This window comes from Hibiscus syriacus, unplaced genomic scaffold (assembly GCF_006381635.1).
Source record: "Hibiscus syriacus cultivar Baekdansim isolate YM2019G1 unplaced genomic scaffold, ASM638163v2 tig00111841_pilon, whole genome shotgun sequence".
Lineage (NCBI taxonomy): Eukaryota > Viridiplantae > Streptophyta > Magnoliopsida > Malvales > Malvaceae > Hibiscus > Hibiscus syriacus.
The window spans coordinates 1,273,265-1,297,058 of NW_024063196.1; the positions used below are offsets into that span (position 1 = coordinate 1,273,265).

At 32.8% G+C, this 23,794-nt stretch overlaps 2 protein-coding genes across 2 annotated transcripts; both read left to right on the plus strand.

Moving 5' to 3' along the window:
- Positions 1-8,883: 8,883 nt before the first annotated feature.
- LOC120172021 (40S ribosomal protein S17-like) lies at positions 8,884-9,508 on the plus strand. The gene has a single exon (XM_039179600.1). It carries the CDS (start codon positions 8,964-8,966, stop codon positions 9,387-9,389), a length of 426 nt encoding a protein of 141 aa, XP_039035531.1. The 5' UTR covers positions 8,884-8,963; the 3' UTR covers positions 9,390-9,508.
- Positions 9,509-11,345: 1,837 nt separating this feature from the next.
- Positions 11,346-12,102, plus strand: LOC120172022 (cyclin-dependent protein kinase inhibitor SMR6-like). The gene has a single exon (XM_039179602.1). It carries the CDS (start codon positions 11,676-11,678, stop codon positions 11,991-11,993), a length of 318 nt encoding a protein of 105 aa, XP_039035533.1. The 5' UTR covers positions 11,346-11,675; the 3' UTR covers positions 11,994-12,102.
- Positions 12,103-23,794: the final 11,692 nt, after the last annotated feature.

Here is a 23,794-nt window from a genome sequence, read left to right on the forward strand (position 1 = left end):
TGAGTGAATTTTTTTAGTCAAATCAAAATATCATTTTTTTAGTTGAGTCAAATTTTACTCACACCTAATTGTGAATAGAAAATAGGGTTTAAAAATGAAAAATTTTAAAATATATCAAAAAATTCAATATTTCTTTAAAATTATTTTAAAAATAAAAAAAAAGAAAATACTAGTTAATAATATAGTTTACCTGAAATGTTTTTAAAGGTAAAAATTAATTGTCTAGTGACAAAAAAACAATTTGAAAAGTTAAAAGGTAAAATTATTTTTTTTATAATTTGATGACTAAAACAAGATAACACCTAAAGCTCAATGATTAATGCTATAGTTTACCTCAAATATTCTTAAAGTATCAATTGAATTTTAATTTGGTTGAAATTTATTAGGGTAAAGTTCACAAATGATCTTTAACTATAGGGTACTACTTTATTAAGTCCATTGACAATTAAAAGTTATAGAATGGTCTTTCGACTATAGAGTGTTACTTTGTTGAGTCCATCGACTATCAAAAGTTACAAAATGATCACCCAACTATTCATATGTTCCAAACTCATCCTTTTCCGTTAAAAAAATAACAATATTCTAAGCTAAACGTCAACTTGTTGACTGTTATATGATAAAAATTTAATTCAGAATCTGAAACGACTATCATATCCTAGTCATCAAGTTAATGTCCAACTTAGACAACCACCAATTTTTTTAACGAAAAATGATGAGTTTGTGTTGAATCAATCGAACCAATGGAATGACCAAGAGTGAGTGAATTGACAATTAAAAAATTGATGAAAACGTTTTTGCAAGAAAATGAAATTTTTGAAAAGCAATTTTAGAGTGGTTCAACTTCTTCAATGGAGTCTACATCCACTACCTTAGCTTCCACACTAAGGATTTCAACAAATTTACTAATTTGTTCAAACCTTTTAGGATAATGTGTAACCTTACAACACACTTAGACTTATACCTCAAAGTCTCAACTATACAATTATTTTTAAGAATAAATTACAAATAGCAAACTTTGAAAAATCCCTTACAAGGAATGTGATTTCACAATTATTTTTAAGAATGAAACAAAATGTACAAAAGTGTTCTTGAAAGCAAAAATTTTTGTTTTTGGATAATTTTGACTTGAATTTTTTACTTTTGTAATTGCTTTGATTTTCTCTTTGATCTCTTATCTTCACATATGACTTGTCATTTTGTTTTTATATCTCTTCATTCAATTCTAGCCATTTGGATTGTTGTAGGAGTTAATAGACTTGTTGGGATGAAATTTCCCACAATAAATGTTGTTCATACTTCTTGAGTATTGGTACTATATGTATTAAATATAAAAATTTATCTGTTGGGAGAGGGGAGTATCGGTACTCCAACATGAGTATAAATACTGGTATCGATACTTCTACTGTATCAATATAAAAATAGGCTTCAGGAATTTGCTTTTGCCAAAAACTTAAAGGGTGTATCGGTACTCCTATCAGGAGTATCTATTCTCCTGTGTATTTTTAGGCCATTAGTATTGATACTATATTGGTACCACATGAACATTATCGATATTGTTCTTGTAGTATAAGTATCACAGGGTTAAAAATCGATTTTTGACTTTATTAAAATCTGAAACCCATTGTAAAATTTTTTTAAAATTTTTTTCTAATATATGACTCAATTTTTAATAAATTAAGGAATAAAATGGAGTTTTTGACCTTAAAAATTTTTATATTCAAATGTCTGAATCTAATATAATCTTAAAATTTCTTTAAAAATATTAATTAATTTTTGATATATCAAAATATCAAAGTATGTTCAACAGTTTGGAATATAATGACTAGTAGAGTGATCATTTTGTAACTTTTAATAATCAGTGGACTTAATAAAGAAATATTCTATAGTTAGAGGATCATTTTATAACATTTAATAATCGAGTAACTTGATAAAAATAATACTTTGTAGTCGAGATTCTATTTGTGTACTTTACCCAATTTATTACTGGTAATGAGAACGAATGCTTTCAATTGAATTGTCAAATCCGATTTACAATTTACGGCATAATAAATAAGGGTAAACTGCAAATTTAGTACTTAAACTATTATTTTGTTCTGTTTTGTACTTTTATTTTTCTCAAAATCATACATAATATTTTTTTTTATTTCGTTTTGGAACATCGCTAAACTTAACAAAACTATTGTACATGACACTTGTTAATGTGTAGTTACATCATTCTGTTATAGTTGAGAGAAAAAGAAAGGATTTAGGAGAAGAATTTAGACGAGAGAGAGAGTTGATAGAGAAGAAAATTCATCATTCATTGCATAAGGATCTTTTTACACCTGAGTCTGTTAATTATTTAATTACAAATGCCATTCAGTCATTGCCAGCAGTCCCAGCTATGTAACTAACTGATTCTTCTCTTCCTTTTCTTTCACAGGTATTGGGCCTTCTGTCTTGGGCTTCTCCTTCAGTCCTTCCTCATGCTCGCCTGCTCTGTAAGTACCGCGTGCCTCTCACATGATTGAATTCCCAATTTCTTTCTTCAATCCCTAACCCCCGATCTTCATTTCCCAAATGTTCTTCGATATTTTCTCGCCGTTCCTCTTCTTCTTCTCCAATCCTGACAATACCCACCCCTCGAGACGAGCCTTGTCCCCAAGGATCGAACGCCGGAAACTGCCCTTACAAAGTCGAGTAATCCTCCCAAGTATCGTTTTCTGCAGCGAGATTCTCCCAGCGAACCAGAAGTTGAGTAACAGGTTTACTGTTTCTGTTTATAATTCTTCTGGCCATAATTTTCATTGGTTTAATCTGTATTTCTCCTTCTTCATCTACTGCAGGAGGATCAGTAGCAACAATGGAGAAATCACCTATGAACTTCTTCAATAAACTGACATGGAAAACTGGATGCAATCGAGAAGAATCGGGTAAGTCCAAGCGATATGCGACTGCTCTTATTCTTTCCAGAATACGATAGGGTCCAAAAAATTTTGCTGCTAACTTCAAGTTTTTTCGCAGGGCAATCGATGTCTGTCTGTAGGGCTGCAATTTCAGGTAAACTAAATCCCCAATCTGAAAGGTTCTTTTAGTTCTATTTTTATCTTCTTGCTTCTTCATTTTATTGCTTGCTATCTGTAACTGATTCTTTAGCAACTGCCTGGTAGCCTCTCTACTGCTCATTATTTCATATATAGTCTGTACTGTAGACTTAATAGGCCAAACCATAATAGGTGGTTTATACCCATATAATGCCTGAAAATGTATTATTTTTAGAGCAATATGATAAGTGGTGTTGTACCACCATTCTGCATGTGGTAACCACTTAGCCCATTGCTTAGGTTGATAGAAGCAAAGGCCCCTCAAATACTATTTTAAGCATTGATTGACTCTTTCTGTTTGTCCATCTATTTCTGGATGGTAAGCAGTACTGAAAAATGTATTTGTTCCCAACTGTTTCATTAACTCCCTCCAAAACACACTTGTGAATGTCTTATCCCTGTCAGAAATGGCCATCTTAGGTTGGCCATGTAGCTTATACACATGATCTAGGTATAGCTTAGCCACCTCTGTTGCAGAATAAGGGTGAGCTAATGATAAAAAATGGTTGTACTTTGTAAACTTATCCACAATCACCAAAATATAATTTTTCTTAAATGAAGTAGGTAGACCATCAATGGAATCCATAGTGATTATCTCCCAAGCCTGATTAGGAACATGAAGGGGCTGTAGCAAACCAGGCTTTGCTACATGTTCAACCTTAATCTGCTGGAAAATTTCACAACTTCTCACATAAGTAACAACCATAGCTTTAAGATTTGGCCAATAAAAATGTGACCTAATCCTATAATATGTAGCTTGAGCTCATGAGTGTCCTCCTTGAGGAGAGTCATGTAAGGTCTTCATAATCTTTAATCTAAGACTGCCATAAACCCCAATATAAACTCTACCACTGTATCTAAGGATAGCTTTACAATATTTCCATTTACTGTCAACTGTAGGATTAACAGTAAGAGTTGAAATCCAGTACTGAGCTAAAGTATCCTCTTGATAACTTTCTTCCACCTCTTGAACCCAAGTAGGTATCAAAACAGTAGCTCCCAAAGCACAGTAGTGAGCCTGATCCTCTCATCTTCTAGATAAGGCATCAGCAACAACATTCAACTTCTTTTTTCTATACTGTATAGTATAGTCCAACCCCAGGAGCTTTGTCAGCCCTTTCTTTTGAATAGTTGTAGTCAGTTTCTGTTCTAAAAGGAACTTTAGAGGCCCATGATCAGTCTTAATAATAAAAGGTTTACTCTCCAAATAATGTCTCCATTTTGAAACAGCCAAGAGAATAGCAAGGTATTCTCTTTCATATATAGATAATGCTGAATTTTTTGGACTTAGAGCTTGACTCAAATAAGCAATAGGTCTTCCTTCTTGTGAAAGAACAACCCCTATACCTCCAGAACTAGCATCTATTTCTAGATAAAATGTTTTAGAAAAATCTGGTAAGGCCAAAACTGGAGCAGAACACATTGCTAACTTAAGATTCTCAAAAGCTTTATAAGCAGCATCAGTCCACTGAAATCTATCCTTTTTCAACAACTGTGTCAAATGCCTACTAATAATGCCATAATTTCTGATAAATCTCCTGTAATATCCAGTTAGGCCTAGAAATCCTCTTAATGATTTAAGAGTTTTAGGCTTAGGCCAATTCTACATAACCTCCACCTTGCTAGGATCAATAGATACCCCTGCAGCAGAAATAATATGCCCAAGATACTCCACCTGATTCTGTCCAAAGAAACACTTGGACAATTTTGTAAATAACTGATTTACCTTCAACACCTCCAAAACCAGTTGTGAGTGTTCAATTTGATCTTGCATACTGCTGTTGTATATCAATATATCATCAAAGAAAACTAAAACAAATTTTCTGAGGAAAGAATTGAATAATTCATTCATAAGTGCCTGAAATGTAGCAGGAGCATTAGTAAGACCAAAAGGCATTACCTTGAACTCATAATGACCTTGATGAGTTCTAAAGGCTGTCTTGTAAATATCTTCAGGTTTAATTCTGATCTGCCAATAACCTAACCTCAAATCAATTTTTGAAAAGTAGACTGCCCCATGTAACTCATCCAACAAATCTTCCACTATAGGAATAGGAAATTTGTTTTTGATGGTCATACTATTTAATTCTCTGTAATCCACACAGAATCTCCAAGTTCCATCCTTATTTTTAATCAAAAGGCAAGGAGATGCAATTGGGCTCTTACTAGGTTGAATAACAGAAGAAGAAAGCATAGTAGCTATCTGTTTTTCCACTTCAATCTTTTGACTGTAAGGAAATCTGTAAGGCCTTAAGTTGACAGGTGTAGCAGTAGCTTTGAGTTGAATAGCATGGTCATGTGTTCTCTGAGGAGGTAGCCCTTTAGGTTCATCAAAAACTGATCTGTACTGTTCCAACACATGTTGAATTTCAGTAGGAATAATAGTAGAATTCCCTTCCATATTCCATAAAACAACATGACCCAAAATATCTGAATCCCAGGCAGACATTTTAAGTAGTGTAGCTCCAGAAATTTGTAGTAATTCATTAGAGGGTTGTTGACCTTGAATACAAATCTGATCCCCTTGATGGTCAAAGCTTAAGGTCATATTGTTGAAGTCTATTAGTATTGGACTGAATAGCTTCATCCAATCAACTCCCAAGACTATGTCACTTCCTCCCAATTTAAGCAGCCTAAAATCATGTAAAAAAGTATGGCCCTGCATTTGCCATTCTACCTTGTTGCACCGAGCAGAGCTGAATAATTTCTGACCATTAGCCACAGTGATAGCCAGAGGATTAGGGGTAGTAATTTGTATACTATCATCAGCCCATTTAGGGGTCAAAAAGCTATGTGTACTGTCACTATCAATTAAGATATTCAGGGGTTTCCCTTGAATCGTACCTTGAATTCTCAAAGTATTATGGCCAATACAATAAGTAATGGCATTCATATAAATTTCTAGATTTTCTTCTTCTGGCTACTGAATCTGCTCTGTATCAGTGGCACTAACTTCCATAGGAAAATTATCAATCTCTTCAGTCATCATATTTAACTGCCTGTTTTTACACTGATGGCCTGGTAAATATTTTTCTCCACATTTGAAACAAAGATTATTTTGCCTTCTATAATCCATAAGATTCTGTTTTGGATTTGATGTTGAGGTAGGCTTTATAGGCACAGACAAAGTATGTGTCTTAGATATAGAGATGGGGTTTGGGTAGGGCGGGCTTTTAAAAGAAGGCCTTAATCTTTTATTTTTAAACTCCACATAAAGTTCATAAAGCTTGGCATGTTTACATGCTTCAAACAAGTTTCTAGGATCCAAAGCCTTGACCCTATGCTTAATATCATCTCTTAGACCACTAATAAAAAGTGATACAAATAACTCCTCAGTTAAAGTAGGATTCTGTAACAACATATAGGGTTGTAACTCCTTAAATTTTTCCTGATAATCTTCCACTGACCCCTTTTGAGTCAATTTAGTGAACTCTTCCACAATATCACATAAAGATCTATCACTGAATCTATGATATATATCAGCTTCAAATTCATGCCATGTTACATGATTCTTTTGCATTATATATCCATCAAACCATATTTCTGCTTTGTCTGTCAAATACATAGTAGCTACCTCTACTCTTTGCTCAACAGGAACACTACAAATAGAGAAATATTTCAAGCATTTTTGAATCCATCCCCTAGGATTGACCACATCAAAAAATGGCAGTTCTATCTTAGTTCTGTGCCACATAGTTCCTAAACTGTTAAGTGAACCTCCTGGCCCCCTTTTGCAGCTTCCAGTCCAAACAGATTAGGTCTAGAGTCACTGTTTTCACCCACTTTATTTTCAGACCTAGAACTGTTCTTAAGAGCTAAACAAGTATCAGGTTTAGTCTTTAATATCCCAGGTTCATCCGGTTTATAGGTAAATCTAGACTTGTCATTCACCACCGTAACCAAAATAATATTTTTGTCCTTATTTTTAGAAGTATCAGGAGATTGTACATGTTCATCAGTAGAATGCTCCTGCTCCCCATCCCTGCCTGTCAGAACCTTTAATAGTTTCTCCATATAACCCTGATTAGTTACCATTCTGGACTCCAATGCAGTGATCCTATTCTCTTGAGTCTCCCACCATTTAGGTGGATTAGTTTCATCTTGCCCCTTCTTCACTAATGTAGCTAAGTCTTCAATCTGTTTTTGGATCCCAGATAAATCAGTTTCTGCCATAGTCTGGTTCTTCTTTGTCATACCCACCAGAAATTTTTGCCAGAATCGAAGCTCTGAATACCAATTGTTATAGTTGAGAGAAAAAGAAAGGATTTAGGAGAAGAATTTAGACGAGAAAGAGAGTTGATAGAGAAGAAAATTCATCATTCATTGCATAAGGATCTTTTTACACCTGAGTCTGTTAATTATTTAATTACAAATGCCATTCAGTCATTGCCAGCTGTCCCAGCTATGTAACTAACTGATTCTTCTCTTCCTTTTCTTTCACAGGTATTGGGCCTTCTGTCTAGGGCTTCTCCTTCAGTCATTCCTCGTGCTCGGCCTGCTCTGTAAGTACCCCGTGCCTCTCACATGATTGAATTCCCAATTTCTTTCTTTAATCCCTAACCCCCGATCATCATTTCCCAAATGTTCTTCGATATTTTCTCGCCGTTCCTCTTCTTCTTCTCCAATCCTGACACATTCATCACTCAACTATCTTCTTATTCATATTTTGGTCACTAAAGTTCAAAAATTTTCAATTTAACTACTCAACTTTCAAATTGCTCATGTTTTAACCACTCTATTTTATTTTATTATTAATTTTATGATATGAAATTTTTATTATTATTTTAAATAAAAATAAATTTGAAAGTTGGAGTGATTAAATTAGAAGTAATTTGAAGTTAAGTAATTAAATTAAAAAAATAAAATTCAGTGACCAAAATATGAGTGAGAAGATATTTGAGTGATGAATGATGTAACTTATCCATAAAAAAGTGCTAAATACAACAGTTCAATTAAGTTTTTAATGGAGATGTACCAAAATGAAACAAAAATTGAAAAAAAAAACAAAAATTTAGATACCAAAATAGGATAAAAGTAATAGTTTAGGTACTAAATGTGTATTTTATCCTATAAATAATTACAATATTGTACAAACATATTGGGTAAAGTACACAATTATCCCCGATTATATGGTATTTCTTTATTGAGTTTCTCAACTATTAAAAGTTACAAAATAGTCCTCCGACTATATGACGCTACTTTGTTGAGTCCCTCGACTATTAAAAGTTACGAAATGATCATCCGAATATTCATATGTTTCAAGCTCATCCTTTTATGTTAAAAATTTAACACTTGTTTGAGTTGAATGTTAACTTACTAACTAGGACTTGATAAAATCTAATCCCAGAATCTTAAATGCCTATACAATTTAAACGATTTTGAGATTAAATTTTATCATATCTCAGTCGATAGATTAATGTCCAACTCATACAACTATCATTTTTAATGAAAAATGATGAGTTTGGAACATATGAATAGTCGAGTGATCATTTATAACTTTTAATAGTAGAGAGACTTAACAAAATAGTATCCTACAATCGATGGACTATTTTATAACTTTGAATAGACGAGAGAATAAAAAATAGAGTCAAACAGTCGAAGGAACATTTTGTACTTTATCAAAAAATATTTTGGAATAATTCCTTTTAAACAAAGGAAAAATAATATGAAATGGAATTAAATAATAGAGGGATGAAAAATACTTGGATTCGTTAAAGATAAGCCCGTAAGAACTTACACTACAACTGAAAAAGGCCAAACAATCCATATACAAACCCTAGTTTCACAATTAGAAAACCCTAGCCGCTTCATCCTCTTTCATTCCCACTGTCCACTGAACTCAAGCCAGCCACTAAGTAGAGCCGTCAACATATCCAAACAATGGGCCGTGTCCGTACGAAAACAGTGAAGAAATCTTCCCGTCAGGTGATCGAGCGATACTACTCTCGCATGACCCTCGATTTCCACACCAACAAGAAGATCATCGAAGAGGTCGCCATCATCCCATCCAAGAGGCTCCGCAACAAGATCGCCGGCTTCTCCACCCATTTGATGAAACGGATCCAGAGGGGTCCCGTTCGCGGCATTTCCCTTAAGCTCCAAGAGGAAGAGCGTGAGCGTCGCATGGATTTCGTCCCCGATGAATCCGCCATCAAGGTCGACCAAATCGAAGTCGATAAGGAAACGCTCGATATGCTTTCGGTTCTTGGGATGGCTGATATCCCCGGTCTTGTTAAGGTTGACCCGGTTGCTGTTGTTCCTCAAATCGGGTTCGGCCGCGGTGGTGGACCCGGGAGGAGGTTTTAGGTGGTGAGTGTTCATCTATTTTGATGGGTTCTTGATTTCAAGTATTTTTTTTCCGGAACAATGTTAGTAATGTTATAAGGGTATTGGAATTTATTAAGTTGGATATGCACTTTTATTTCTGAAGGTGTTTGGAATGAGGAACTTTCAGTTTTTTGAATGATCAATTCCCATTTAATTTTTGAATTCAAAATTCTATATACTGAGGTATTGTTTAGCTGTTGGTTGATTGAATTGGTTAATTTTAGATTAAGGCACCATTTGGCATTCCACTTCTTGGATTTCATTCAATTATGAGGTGAATAGAGTTAAAGAATCCCGATTATGGTTATTTCCTCTCAAACATAAGGTTATTTCATCAATGGCAATTGCAAGCAAGAACTAGAATATTGTATGGTTCCATTTCAAACCCCACTTGCAAAAACCTTGGGTACATCTTTTTCTTCATGGTTGGGTTTCAATGTTTACAGGATTAGGTTTCCTACTGCAGCTTGCAGAATTTTTTTCTTAGATTCTTACTCAGAAAATTTTGGGACTGCAATTTGTCCATAAAAGTCTTTGATGATAAGCCTATGGTGTATATTTACTCCACACAGCCTGAGCAAGCTTAAAAAAATAGTATGATCAGCAAAATTTTGGTTGAAAACAAACCCTTAGTAGAACATCTGATTGATTCCTTACTTACTGAATCTGGAGTTCTTCGATTCTTGATTCCCCTTGGTGATGTTGGTTTTGATTCGATTTTTTTGTAAGATTTTCTGGTGATTGCATTCTTCATCTTGCAATTGATTGCTTGGGTTTTGATTCAACACCTAATAGTTATGAGATTTCTTATGTGGTTTAGTGTCGGTATCTCTACGCATCATGATGGCATTGGTTACAGACTTACAGTATGTGTCACTGTGTTCATCCTCCTTAATTCACTTCATTGTCCTTGAATTGTAGGTATGTTCTACTAAAGCATTTAGTTCCTCATTTACTGTTTAATTTCCTCTCTTCAATTACTTGTTTAGCCACTAGTTCTCTCCTGGGTTATTTCAGACTGTTATTTGGACTCATATGCAAGTATGGGATCATGTATCTGTCCGATGTGCGTATGCGTCCAATACAGTTATTATGGTCAGGTGTTTTAAAGATTTTATATGTATTTTGAAAATATTTGGGTTTCATATTCTCATATCCATGGGTCGAATGTTAATCGAAGATGGCTACTAGAAGAAAAAAAAGTCAGCGCAAAATAGATATACAATAGTATGTATCCGTGCTTGAATGTTTGATGACCTTTGTATCATTTTTCTTGAACGTAAGGTCCCCAAATGACTGTTAAGGTTGTGTTTTTAAGAATCCGTATTACAATAAAACTTTTTTAGTAAAACGTTTATAGCACACATTTCCCAAGCTTTACATAGTTTGCCAAGTGTACCCATAATCGCATTGAAATTAAACAATCTATCATACGCTTAACGAGTCTGTTTTTTCATCATAAAGGACAGGTTGATATTATGTAATCGTACAACACGGACTAGAAATGCCCTGCCCCGCCCCTATGAAGCAGAGTTTGGATTGCATAAGAAGACTGGGTAAAAGTTGCCATTGGAAAGAATAGTGGATCGAAAAGATTATCAGTGGGGCAGTTGTTTTGGAACCCATTTGAATCCCCAAGGGTTTATCTATAATTCAAACTAAAAGCTATTGGCGCCATAGGATCATTAATGAGCTAAATGGGCTGCTTACTATCTGTGGAATTTCAATGGTATACAGTGTAGCCCATTAGAGGCGGCCTGGCTTATAAAGGGGTCACTCTTACATTTATACGGAACGTAGCCGTCCTTTTTGCAATTCCCCAGAAAATCATTTATTCATGTCAAAACCAAAAAGGGCAAAGTCGTAAACTTCATTAAATCTCAGCGGGAAGAAGAGCCGTTGCTCATCATCCTACCCTAATTTGGCGCCAAAATAAAAAAGATCCCCCTTGGGCTGCCCGTAAATATCCGGGCATTAACCCCTTATATTTCTCTTCCCCTTTAAGAAATCAAAAGCTTAGCCATAATAAACATCTCTTTCTCATTTCCCCTCAAATTCAAAACTCTCCCTCCCCCTCTTTCCCAAAGTCATTCTTTTTGATAAAAAAAAGCTCATTTTCTGCCTGATTTTACTCAAACAAAAACACATTTCCCCCTGCTTTGCACTCTTTGTATTACTCTGTCTTAACCCATTTTCATCCAAAACCAACCATTTCCAAGCTTGTGTTCTCTTTTTTCCCCATCAAAATCCCTGCTTTTAATAAAAATGGGGTTCTCCAAAAAACCACAACTCGATGGAGCATTGGACTCCGAAGGGAAGAAATGGGTCATCACCTTAAGGACTTCATTGAAGCCGATAAACACGAAGCTGCCCAGAGCAAAAGAAAGCGAAGACAATGATGAAGAAGAGTCCACAACTCCAACTTCAAAAGAAGCAAAGATACCGGAGAAATTACGATGCCCTTTAGCCCCAAGGAAGCGTAGGTCCACACTTAGATGCCATTATAATGGAGTTAGGGAGTTCTTTAGTCCTCCTGATTTGGAATCAGTATTCAAGCTCCATGCTGTTGAGAAAGCAAACTGAGTTTGAAAACATGAAAACTATTCCCCTTTTTTATTAGACCTGAAACAAGTTTGAGGTTTTCTTAGGTTAGCCAACATAGTAGGAGAAGAGCTCAAGGTGTATAAAAGGCTTTGTATGACATGACTAGACTAGTTTTGATTTAGTTTAATTTTAGCTCCAAGTTTTATTGACCACCATATAATATTATAATGTTTCTTGCTTTAGCTAATAGTAGAACCTACTACTTCATATTGTTATGGAATGGAATATTGAATGGTTTGGATTAATGCTACTTGTTTGAAATGCTTCAAGACTTTGGGATTGTTGGGTGATATTCAAATGAACAACCTTTATTTTCATTTTATTGGTTCTTGTTCATATAATCTTGAAGGTTTGAATTTGCTTTTTGTTTGTAAGAGTATAATATCATACTATCACATCAACACATCTTACATACTCTTCTAGTGTTCTAATTTGTATAGAAAAGAATATATTTCTTTTTGTTGCTTCGAATTCATTCATAATTTTAGGGTAATAATTTGTCCATGTTTTTATTAGGATAGGAGGATTACGTATGTAAAGGTATTATAGTAATTATTTTTAAATATATGTAAGAGAATTATAGTATAATTTTTTTATTGAGTTGGATTTCAAGTTTTTTTTTAAAAATATTTAAATTTTAAATTTGACCTCGACTCTCCATAAAAATGTTATAAGTTTAATTCTTTTTAAATAAATTAACACCATAAAATCAAATTAAAAAGCATCAAATTTAGATAATTTAAATCTCTATATCGTACATATTTTCATTAAAAAAAATAAATTGTCAAAAGAATCTTTATTTAATCAAAACTTTGCACTTATTCCAAATTTCTTTCAACTTTTTCTCTTTTTATGACTCTACAAAAAACTACACACACGTGGAGATCGTATACTCATACACAAAGTCTCAAAGCTGTCCCAACAAAAAAATTGTAAAGCAAAATCTTTTACTTGACTTTTATGTATTCATACTATCTTTATATCATATTATTAAAAATAATAATTCAAATATAATAAAATCTACTTGATTTAATCAATTTAATGTGATAAATATATTAAAATTTATATAAATATATAATACTTTGAATACAATTATTGTATATAAAATATTAAAATAATCCAAGGTCTAGCAATGGTAAACCCCAAGTTGGTGCCAAGTGCTTATGCTTTATCTGATTATGAAAAAAGGACAAAGTGATATTGAGTGGTAGGTTAGAATCCAATGTGGGGTTTTGACAACAAGAAATTATATTCTTTTTTATAAAAGAACTTTGATTTTGGATGTAGTATGATCAAGTACCATTCGCACTTTTATCATGTCGGTCTATGAAATAATTGATAACATTGTTAAAAAGGATAGTCATAATTTTCAATCGATTAATATATTTTAATGATAAAACTATAAATCAGACACTTTGATGATATATATATATTAGAGATAGTTAAATAATATCAAAATCATTTTCTAATAAGTGAATTTTTAAATATTATTAAATAATTTTTAAAATTTTCAAATGATTTTGCTATATATTATAAGAGTTTGAGAAATTTAATAATTATTTTATAATATTTAAAATTTTAATAATTAAATAGATATTCTGATATAATTCAGTTATTTATAATGTATTTTATACAAAAAGAAAGAGGAATAATACATAATATATACAGGGATAGTATTAGGGATGGGCATGGGACTCGAACCCGATTGTGTCGGGTTTTTTTAAAAAAAATCGGGTTCAGGTCGGGTCGGATTCAAGTTTAGGGTGAAAAATACCCAACCCGAAAAAATAATTTTACCTTATATATTTAAGAATAATTACAATAATACCCCTATATATATATTATTTTTTTCAATTAAATCATTGTTTTTATTAAATAAAAATAATATTTTTTATTATTTCGGGTCGGGTTCGGATTTTATCTCAAAAAATCGGGTCGGGTGAAGGGTATATATTTTTCGGGTCGGGTGAAGGATGTAAAATTTTCGGGTTGGGTCGGGTTGGCCCCGACCCATGCCCATCCCTAGATAGTATCCACTTACATAATAAATAAATAAAATTACATTTATTTTAGATGAATATAAATTGATGGTTGAGATTATTTAATTCTCTCTTTTTTTTTTCATAAAATTCATTATAAAACTAAAAATATAATACATAACTGGATCATACTTTGTATATTGTGTGCCAATAAATTAATAAAGTATTTGTCTCCATTAATGGAGATTGTCAAAGGTCAGAAACATCTTTAAATCAACAGACTTCAGAGTCTTAACTTTGTTGATTATAGCGGTAAGCTTTGTGTTTTTCCATTTTTTATATCGAAGTTAAAAACCATGGAATCCAATGCTGGGCTTGAAGAGGCTCATGCAAAATAACATTAAATACTTCAAACTTTGAAATTTATATGTAAAAATATAAATTTAAATATAGTTAAATATATAGTATTTCTTACCAGTAATTTATAGAACACGTCATTAAAGTGTTTCGAATTAAGGACGGCACCATGGATAGATAGGGCTTTAGTCCTTTATGGCTAGCATATCTTTAAAATTAGGGTTTTATTCAAAGCTGAGGTGTAGATAGTGGATAAGATTCCCGTACATCTCTATAATTAAAAATTGTAAGAAAAATTAATAAAATGACACAACCGCTTACATGTAAAAAAATCAACGGTTGATAAAATAATTTTATCATAAGGTTTTGCATGATCAAAGGATTTGTTTAAAAGATAATATATAATAGGATAGAGGAGATTGGGAGTTTAACCTTTTCATCTTAAGGTTAGGGACTAGCTTCCTTTATGACAGCATTTTTTAGCATAAAAAAACAATTTTAGTGTCTTAAATAGATATCCTATGAACTTAGGTTGCTTGTATTAGGTTTCATTTATTGAAATCAATTTTGGTTTTCTCTTTGTCCTTGCATTGCATGCAACCAATCAATATATATAATTTTATTGTAAGAATTTGTGATTTAAATTTTATTTGATTCGATTTTGAAAAAGTACATAGTACGATATTTTTAGTGAAAAATAAATTAAATGAAAAATAAAAGATTCATTATAGATACAAAGGCTCACGGATTAATATATCCAATGATCGCGGTCCACCACTTATCGTTTGACCCTAACGGTAGGGGTGAACGTTCGATCGAGTCAAGTAAAAAAATTTCAAGTTATTCGGGTTGACGAGTCATATTTTATAACTTGGATTTGATTTGAATTTTTTTTTGTCGAGTCGGTTTTATAAAATTCGAGTCGAGTCAAATTTTCGAGTTTCTATTTAAATTTAATTATAAATATTTATAATATTACGGAATTATTTAATTTTAATTTAAATAATATTTTATAATCATATATAAATTTATTTGTATTTTTTCATATGTGATTTATATATAACATATAAAGTACAGTGACTCAACTCAAACTTTGACTTAAACTAGAAAATCAATCTATTAATTACTAAAAATTTCGAGTTATTTGAGTTGTATTTTACAACTCGATTTGAATTTGATTTTTTTTAGTCGAGTTTATGAAATTACAATTCGAACTCAATTCGAGTCGAGATTTTTTGAATCAAATCGAGTAAAAAATCGATTTTTCGATTCAAATCGAGTTTTGCTCACCCCTACCTAACGGGACTAGTGCCGGTACGGAATCTCCTTGGTATAATACAATTTATACAACTATATATATAACTAAAATTCTAGAGTTTAATATAGTCTCTTATACGGTAGTCTTATACTTTTTCGTCGATTATAGTTTATATATTTCACGTCAAATCTTGAAGGTAACTGTAGAATCAATGGACTTTGAGCTGCGTCCTTTGACAATCCAAAATCAAAAAGGAAAAAAGAATTAATTCTCGAAAAAAGGGTTTCATCATGCAAACCCTAAACCAATAAAGGATATTATTTGACCTAACTGCTCTTGTCTCATGGTGTTAATCTTAAATGGACCTTTATGTATTATATATATTACTTTTACACAAATCCATTATAGTGTCTATGGTTATGATTATCGTATTTCTCTATTTAAGTAGGTATGTGTCGAGTTTTAAAACATTTTATTATTTAAGTAGCATGTTCTCTCTCTCTCCCTCTTTTAGGGTTAGATTTGAGACATAATACCGAAAATATCCTCAAATATTTATTAAGTTTTGGTCTTTATTCTTTTTTTTTGGAGTTTTGGCTCCCAACTTTTTATTTTGGGACAAAAAGCTCTCTTTACAGGTGAAAACAATTAGTTAACATACAATTAACACTTTAAAATAGAGACATTTTTTAAGCTAAAATGAATTGTTTAAGGCTAAAATGCCAAAAAAAAGGATAAAATGATTATTCTTTCAAATGTTAGTGGTTTTTTCCCCTAAAATAGAACGTTGTGTGAACAAAATGCTCCAAAAATAGAATAAGGGAAAAATGACCATTTTGATAAACGTTGGAGGGCTAATTTTGGCATGCCTATCTAGTTTATGTTTATTTGTTTATTTTGTTAATCTATCTTGGTTTGAACTCTCGAATTGATTCTCTCATATTAATAGATGCTCTAATCATCGTAGATAAGTTACATCTAGGCTTTGATAAAATCAATTATCAACACACTTCAATCGTTATGTTTATTTTTCATGTTAGTGTTGACAATGTTTAATTTTCACCTTTAATATCAGTGTTTGTTCATATCTTCTAATTTCTTAAGTTGTTTGGCTAAATTTTTAGCTATTTCTTTATATTTTTTAATTTTAATTATTTAATTGTTAGTTTATGTTCTTTGATGATTTGAAGGAGATGATGGGCGGATGTGATTAATCGATTTCAATTTTTTTAACCTTTTAAGACTGTAATCTTATTATATTTCCTATTTAGTTACCCAATAGAAGTATTATCTTTACTAATTAAAATAAAAATAAATATTGAATACAAACTAAACCTTAAAAAATATTTGAATATAATAATAAATCAATATTCAATAATTATTTTTGATGAATTCCACGCAGTTAAAACAATATTTTTTTAACCTAAAAACAATAGCTTTTTCAATATGATAATTTTTGCATTCAAACTTAAAAAATAGGAGTAATTTTAACCTTTCATTTTTTATATTTTTTGAAACTTAACTTCTAATGGAGTTGATTGATAGAAAAAATAACAGATCTGTTAAATTGACATTAATCATTTTATCTTTTAATTAATGTTGATATCAATTATTGTCATATTGGACACAAGAATCAAAAAGAAAATTATATAAGCTTGAATAATTTTAAATAGTTTAAAATAAAATATTGAAAAATATTTAACTTTGTAAAAATTATAAAAAAATATGAAAAAGTATAAAAAAGTATGATCTTTAAAATATGTTATTTTTTATTATAGATTTATTTTTGATAAAAAATTGATGTTTAAAAATCAAAAGATAAAAAAATTATTACTGCATGCGAACCAATAGACGTGTGAATTTTATTACCACATGTATACATGAGAAAGAAACCCTCATTATCAAGCAAACAACCACTCATGCAGACATACCTTGTGCGCTATCAACGATAACTACGCGTCGATACTGATGATAAAAGGGGTTTACCATTGCTAGACCTTGGAGTCTACATCCTATGTCCACCAAATAAGCTGAATGTTTAATAAGGACTGACCTCCAAGGTACAATCTAATCACAAACTAATGATTTCACCATGAAAATAAATTTTGATTTGAAGCAGAGTCTGTTGTCTATGCGAAGAGGCTAACCATGCAATATAAAAAAGGAATGTTTAAGAAGGAAAATCGCTTCTTAAAACATGGCAAATCTTATCCATCCCAAGGAGAACAAAGAGAGTTAATTGCCAGTCCCTCTAGATAAAGCAGATTCAACCGCTTTACCTTTGTGATACAGAGGGTATAAACAATTTTGGCTACCAGTCATCGACCAAAATGGCTGTAAAACACCCATCGCAAGAGGACAACTGCATTAGAGGTGATTTATACTCAAGGACAGAACCTACAAAATCATGTAATACTTGCCACTATAAGACTTTCAAGGAATAAAAGCAGAAAGGGTGTTCACCACTACCAAACAATTAAAGAAGGAAAAGTTGTGCAGTCACCCGAATTACCAAGTAAAAATTTAAAAAATCAAATTTGTTATATATCTTTGCAACAACACTAGGTAGGTAAGGTTCTTAGTTCATAAGATAAAAGCTAGTTTGAATGTTATTAATAGGTATGTGTAGCATAATCAACATCCAAGGAAGAAAAAAGAATAAAATGAAAATACTCAAAGGTTTGAATGCGCCAAAGCGAGCTTGCTTCCAAACGAAAATCTCTTTTGAACGTTCCCAAGTGAGATCGCCCTCAAACGAAAATCTCAAAAGGGTTTGAACATTCCCAAGCAAGCTCGCCCTCAAATGAAAATCACTAAAGGGTTTGAACAATCGCAAGCGAACTCGCCCTCAAACAAAAATCTCCTAAGGGTTTGAACATTCGCAACCAAGCTCGCCTTTAAAAGAAAATCTCCAAAGGATTCAAATGCTTCCAAGCGAGCTCACCCTTAAACAAAAATATCCAAAGGGTTCGAACACACTCAAGCAAAATCACCCTTAAACAATAATCTTCAAAGTGTTTGAACGCTCCCAAGCGAAATTACCCTTAAATAAAAATCTCCAAAGAGTTTGAACGCTCCCAAGCGAGCTCACCCTCAAATAAAAATCTCCAAAGGGTTCAAACACTCACGAGCAAGCTCTTCCAAGCAAGTGAGCTCGCAAATGAAAATATCCAAAGAATTCGAATGCTCCCAAGTGAGCTCGCCCTCAAACGAAAATCTCCCAAATGTATGATGCTTAAAAACATTCGCCACTCCAAATAAAAGTGTGCTCACAAACATTCGTCACTTTAAATAAAAGTGAGCTCACAAACATTCACCAATTATAATAAAAGTGTACTTACAAACATTCGTCACTTTAAACAAAAGTGTGTTCATAAACATTTGTCACTTCCAAGTAAGTGCGCTTAAGAAATGAATCTCTAAAGTCACTTCCAAGTACAAACTTTCACTACTCCCAAGTAAATGCATACTACATCTCTCAAGAGTATTAATCTAAGCGCACACCAATCATCAGAAGTATACAAAAAAATAACATAAACAAGTAAACTATAATAAATCACTTCAAGTTATATAAGTCTACTTGCTCAGTAGAGCGTGAAAAAGGAAATGAAATTCATTAACCGAACAAATATAAAGTTCTAAACTAAAAGATAACGTTGAAAATAGCAAAAATAACAAAAAACAGTCTTCAATGTTTCCCATGGTTGCTCCTAATCCTATCAATTCCTCTCACAATCCATCTCGACCTCAATATAGTTCACTGCAGATAAGGGCGCCATTGGTTCCTCAAGAGAAACGATCTCAACAGATATATTGTTAGAAACAAAATTAATCCAAGAGGTCCCCTCAGGGTTACTTATTTCAAAATCCACAATCTCCCAACGCAATAGATCAAATTTTACATGAGAAACATCTACATGACTGTGAGCAACTTTGAAGAAGAAAATCGCAACATCCTACACTTCCTTCAACTTCTCGCACAAACATGTGGAGGCCTCTTCTACAGTGGTAACAACCTCGTACATCTTCATATCTATCTCCCTCGCAATTAAGAATTTTAGTTGATGCATCTCCCCCCTCAAGCCCCTTAAAAAAGAATGTTCATTTTGAAGAGCATTCATATTCGCAGAATGCCTTCAATTCACCTAATATGCAGGGACATCCTCAGTTTTCTTTTCCTCATACAAAACCTTAATCTGGGTCTATAATTATGAAATCTCAACATCATGATCTCGAAGTTGCCCATTCAATAAAATTTCTCTCCCTCAAGATGCTCCAATAGGGAATTTACCTCATCTCGCTCCTCTTTCAAAGTTCATACAACCTTCAAAAAATGAAATTGCGAATGAAACAATTCATAGAGAAGTCCTCAACTCCCAATAACTAAACTACCGTATTCAATAAGGGGCACACTACAACAAAACAGAGTTTTAACGGCGTTTTTAGTCCGATAACGGTGTTTTCAAGTGCCGCTAAAAGAACTCACGTCGATAGTTAAAACGCCGCAAGAAACGTCACTAAAGTTAGCGGCGTTTGAGAACAAAAAATGCTGCAATAGGTCAAGATCTATAGCGGCGTTTTTGGGACAAATGCCGCAAAGGTCGAGATCTATAGTGGCATTTTTCGAACAAACGCCGCAAAAGGACAGATCTATAGCGTCGTTTTTTTGGATACAAACGCCGCTAATTACTTTTCGTTAGTTAAAATTAATTGATTTTGCATATTTCATTTCTGCTCTACATCACCTAAATTTAATATCATGTAGCTTTATTTAATTAACAACAACCATAAAATTTAATTAAGACATAAATTATGCAGAAAAATACTTAACAACAAAATAAATTAACATTTATAAATATTAAAATTAAATGTTATGTAGTTTGACATTGTTCTCTAGAATTTAGTGTGGGTTCTTTCACTTTCAATTGAAAAAAAATATTGTTCACTGGAATTTAGTCTTCATTGCTCCTTCGCGGGGAAAGGAAGTAAAAAATAGTTTTCCTTGTTTGATGAAGAATCGTTAAGTTTTTCCTCCGTGTAGACTGTATATGGAGAAGCTCTTCATCAATTTCACCAAATAAATCTCCTAGCTCCGATTCATCAAGAAGACTCCTTTCGTGTTTCAGTGCTTCACTTGAAACAGATAACAGCCTTCCACCTACAGTATGAAACTTGATTGGAGGTGGCTTGGGAACTGAATCAAACATTAAACAAAAACAATTAAGTAAAAGAGAGAAGCGTTTACTTGGAGTAACAGTAGAGGCAGCGTCGTCTTCATCGAGGATAAATATTTTTTTGCAATTGAAGATTCTTTTAACACCACAAATTTGTCCAAACCGGTTCTAAACATCAGGTATTTATCCACTCCTCTATCATCGTTCTCAATAAACTTCGAACATTTTGCGTACGATCTATGAAATTTGAGAGTACAAAATAAAAATATAGTGGCGAAAAGATTCAGAGATTATTACCTTGAAGTAGGAGATCGACCATGGAAGGGTATGAAGCAATAGGAGTTCCTTTCGGGTCATCATCGGGTTTTGACTACAAGAACGGACCGAAAGCCTCCCAACGATAATTTGATCCGTCGTCAGAGCAAATACGCCACGTGGACTTTTCGACGATTTTGCTTAGGGATTGTGGATTAAATTTTCTAAAGTTTAATCCCAAATTTGTCTCCAAAGCTGAATTATAGTCCTATAATGGCATTCCAAATTTGTCTCCCAAAGCTGATTTTTTAAACAAATTTTAACCTATGTTAAAGTTTATCTCTATGGCAAAATTTGAGTACAATGAATCAAACTTAGTTAGAAAACATCCCCTCTTATTTAAGATAGATTGAAATGGAGAAAATTTGTGATGTGAAAGCAATGCCATCCATGAGTATTGGACATTAGTAGCACTATAATCCCCATAAGGAGTTATTAGCAAAGTGGCACCTTATAATGCATGAAAAGAATATTGAAGAAATTTAATAGATAGTTGTAGTGTAAACTTGCAAGTGTTTCATGATTGAAACAGGGGACACAAACATGGTATTGACCATATATATATCTTATAAAGAAAAATAAAATATTTATGATGGAATTTTGCACTGAGTATGTATGATATATGTACACACGCCAACAATAACCATGAATCGAATACTCAAAAGCATGAATCAAATTTGCAAAAGCAACTACGATTATAAGGTTAACCAACTTCAATAACAAACATGGAAATAACATGTAACTAATAATTGAACAAATAATTGGTGCTATGCAAATGGCAAAAACTTACCATGCTAAGGGAAGAACAAGATGCTAGAAGAAAAGGATCAGAACCTTGGTAAGACTCGTCACAAAAGCTCAACAACTTTTGCACTTACTTACAGTGAGAAAGGTGAGAATTATGCAATTACAAAACAAGCCATAATAAAGGTCAGAAGATGAACAGAGTTCATATTTTATACTCCAAATGAAACAAAAACAAATGGAATTCCATTTTTCATTTGCAATCAAGCTGGCACCACTAACATTAAATGATTTTCAAAAGCTTAAATCTGCAAAGTTTTTCGGCTTTCAATTGAGTTTAACTTAGCATCGGGGTTTGTACTTTGTGGATCGTTGAAAAAGAAAAGAAAATGCACAAACTATTTGAAGCATGCAGTGGTTCATACATTATAATCCTATAATCAACATCTCAAAAACTATGAACATACAATCAAAACCCTAAAAAGGGTTTTCAATCAAAAAAATAAATCTCCAAAAAACAAACCTAAATCAAGCACCAAGTCAAAGTCTAACACGTTTCCCAGCAACTCAGTGCGTATTAGAAAACGAGAAAAAGGAAAACCCATAAAACAAATCAACAAAGAAAAGAATTTGTAACATACTCATTTCACCACGAAAGCATAATCATCGAAAGAGAGAAAGAATTGACTATTTAAGGTTTGTTTTCTGGAGAAAGGGGGACATATAATAAAGGTTTTAGGGATCGGGAGAAAGGGGGACATATAATTAAGGTTTTAGCGGCATTTAAAGGGTAAAATACCACTAATGTACAATTCTATAGCGTCATTTTGATAAAAACGCCACCTCTTCTCATTCTATAGCAGCGTTTTTTAAAAAACGGTCCTAAAGTATGCGTTTATAGCGACGTTTCTAATAAAACGCCACTAAAAGTATGCATTTATCGTGGAATTTTCTAATAAAATGCCACTATATATATGGATATCGTGACTTTTTTATATAAACACCACCAAATTACGAGTTTTTAGTGGCGTTTTCGGAAAAACGCCGCTAAAAACTTGTTTTGCTGTAGTGGCAACAAAGAAAAATCACTCTCCGAGACTAGCCACACAACCTCTTCAAAGAAAAAGTAGGATGAATCCAGTCATACACATTATCACGTTCCCTCTAAGAAGATAACTCAATTAAATCACCCAAATAGGGTCTAACAAGTGGATGATGCAAAGAGGATGATGATACACCAATAACGGATGAAAGAGCAAAGGAAAATTACATAGGTATACTTGATGATTGTAGATGCTTAATTTGTCTGGGCCTATATCATGGGCAATTGAAAGTAGTTTTTGGGAGTTGAAAACAAAAATGATTAGAAGGCAGTTAACAAAGAGGAGCACGACTGGGGAATTTTGAAAAAAAAAACTGAAAACGATCAGTTTAAAGGGGGTAACCGCTGGAAACTAAAGAGGGGAGGGTTATCACCATCACAGGGAAAAAACGGAAGGGAAAGGAGAGGGCAAAAAAAAAAAAGGAGCAGGAGATTACAGAGATAACGAAAAGGAAAGAGGGGAATTTTGTAAAGACTTTCTGGTTCATCATTTTTGGAAGCAATAAAAGAAAGTAAATTTTTTTTTAAAAAAATTTCACGGTTCCATTCGAAGGAAAGCATCAATCATTCACAAATGCCATAGCATTGTCTCGAGTAAAAGCAACACCAAAAAACAGAAAGTATTAACAAGAACAAAACCAGAAAAAGGACGCATTTAGGAGGTATTTCTTTCATTTTGTTTATTTTCCAGTAGAGATTTATATGTGTGTGTATGAGATTTTTGTTTGAAATGATAATATGGGTTAGAAGCTTACCGATTTGAGTCACCGAGTTGAGACCGACGCGTTAAGAGTTGCTCAGGAAACCTTGCATATTAGTTAGGGGTTAGTTTCTAGATTGGGGGTTTCGAA

Coding starts and splice junctions, on each gene's coding strand:
- LOC120172021 (XM_039179600.1), top strand. CDS start 8,964: ATGGGCCGTGTCCGTACGAAAACAGTGAAGAAATCTTCCCGTCAGGTG.
- LOC120172022 (XM_039179602.1), top strand. CDS start 11,676: ATGGGGTTCTCCAAAAAACCACAACTCGATGGAGCATTGGACTCCGAA.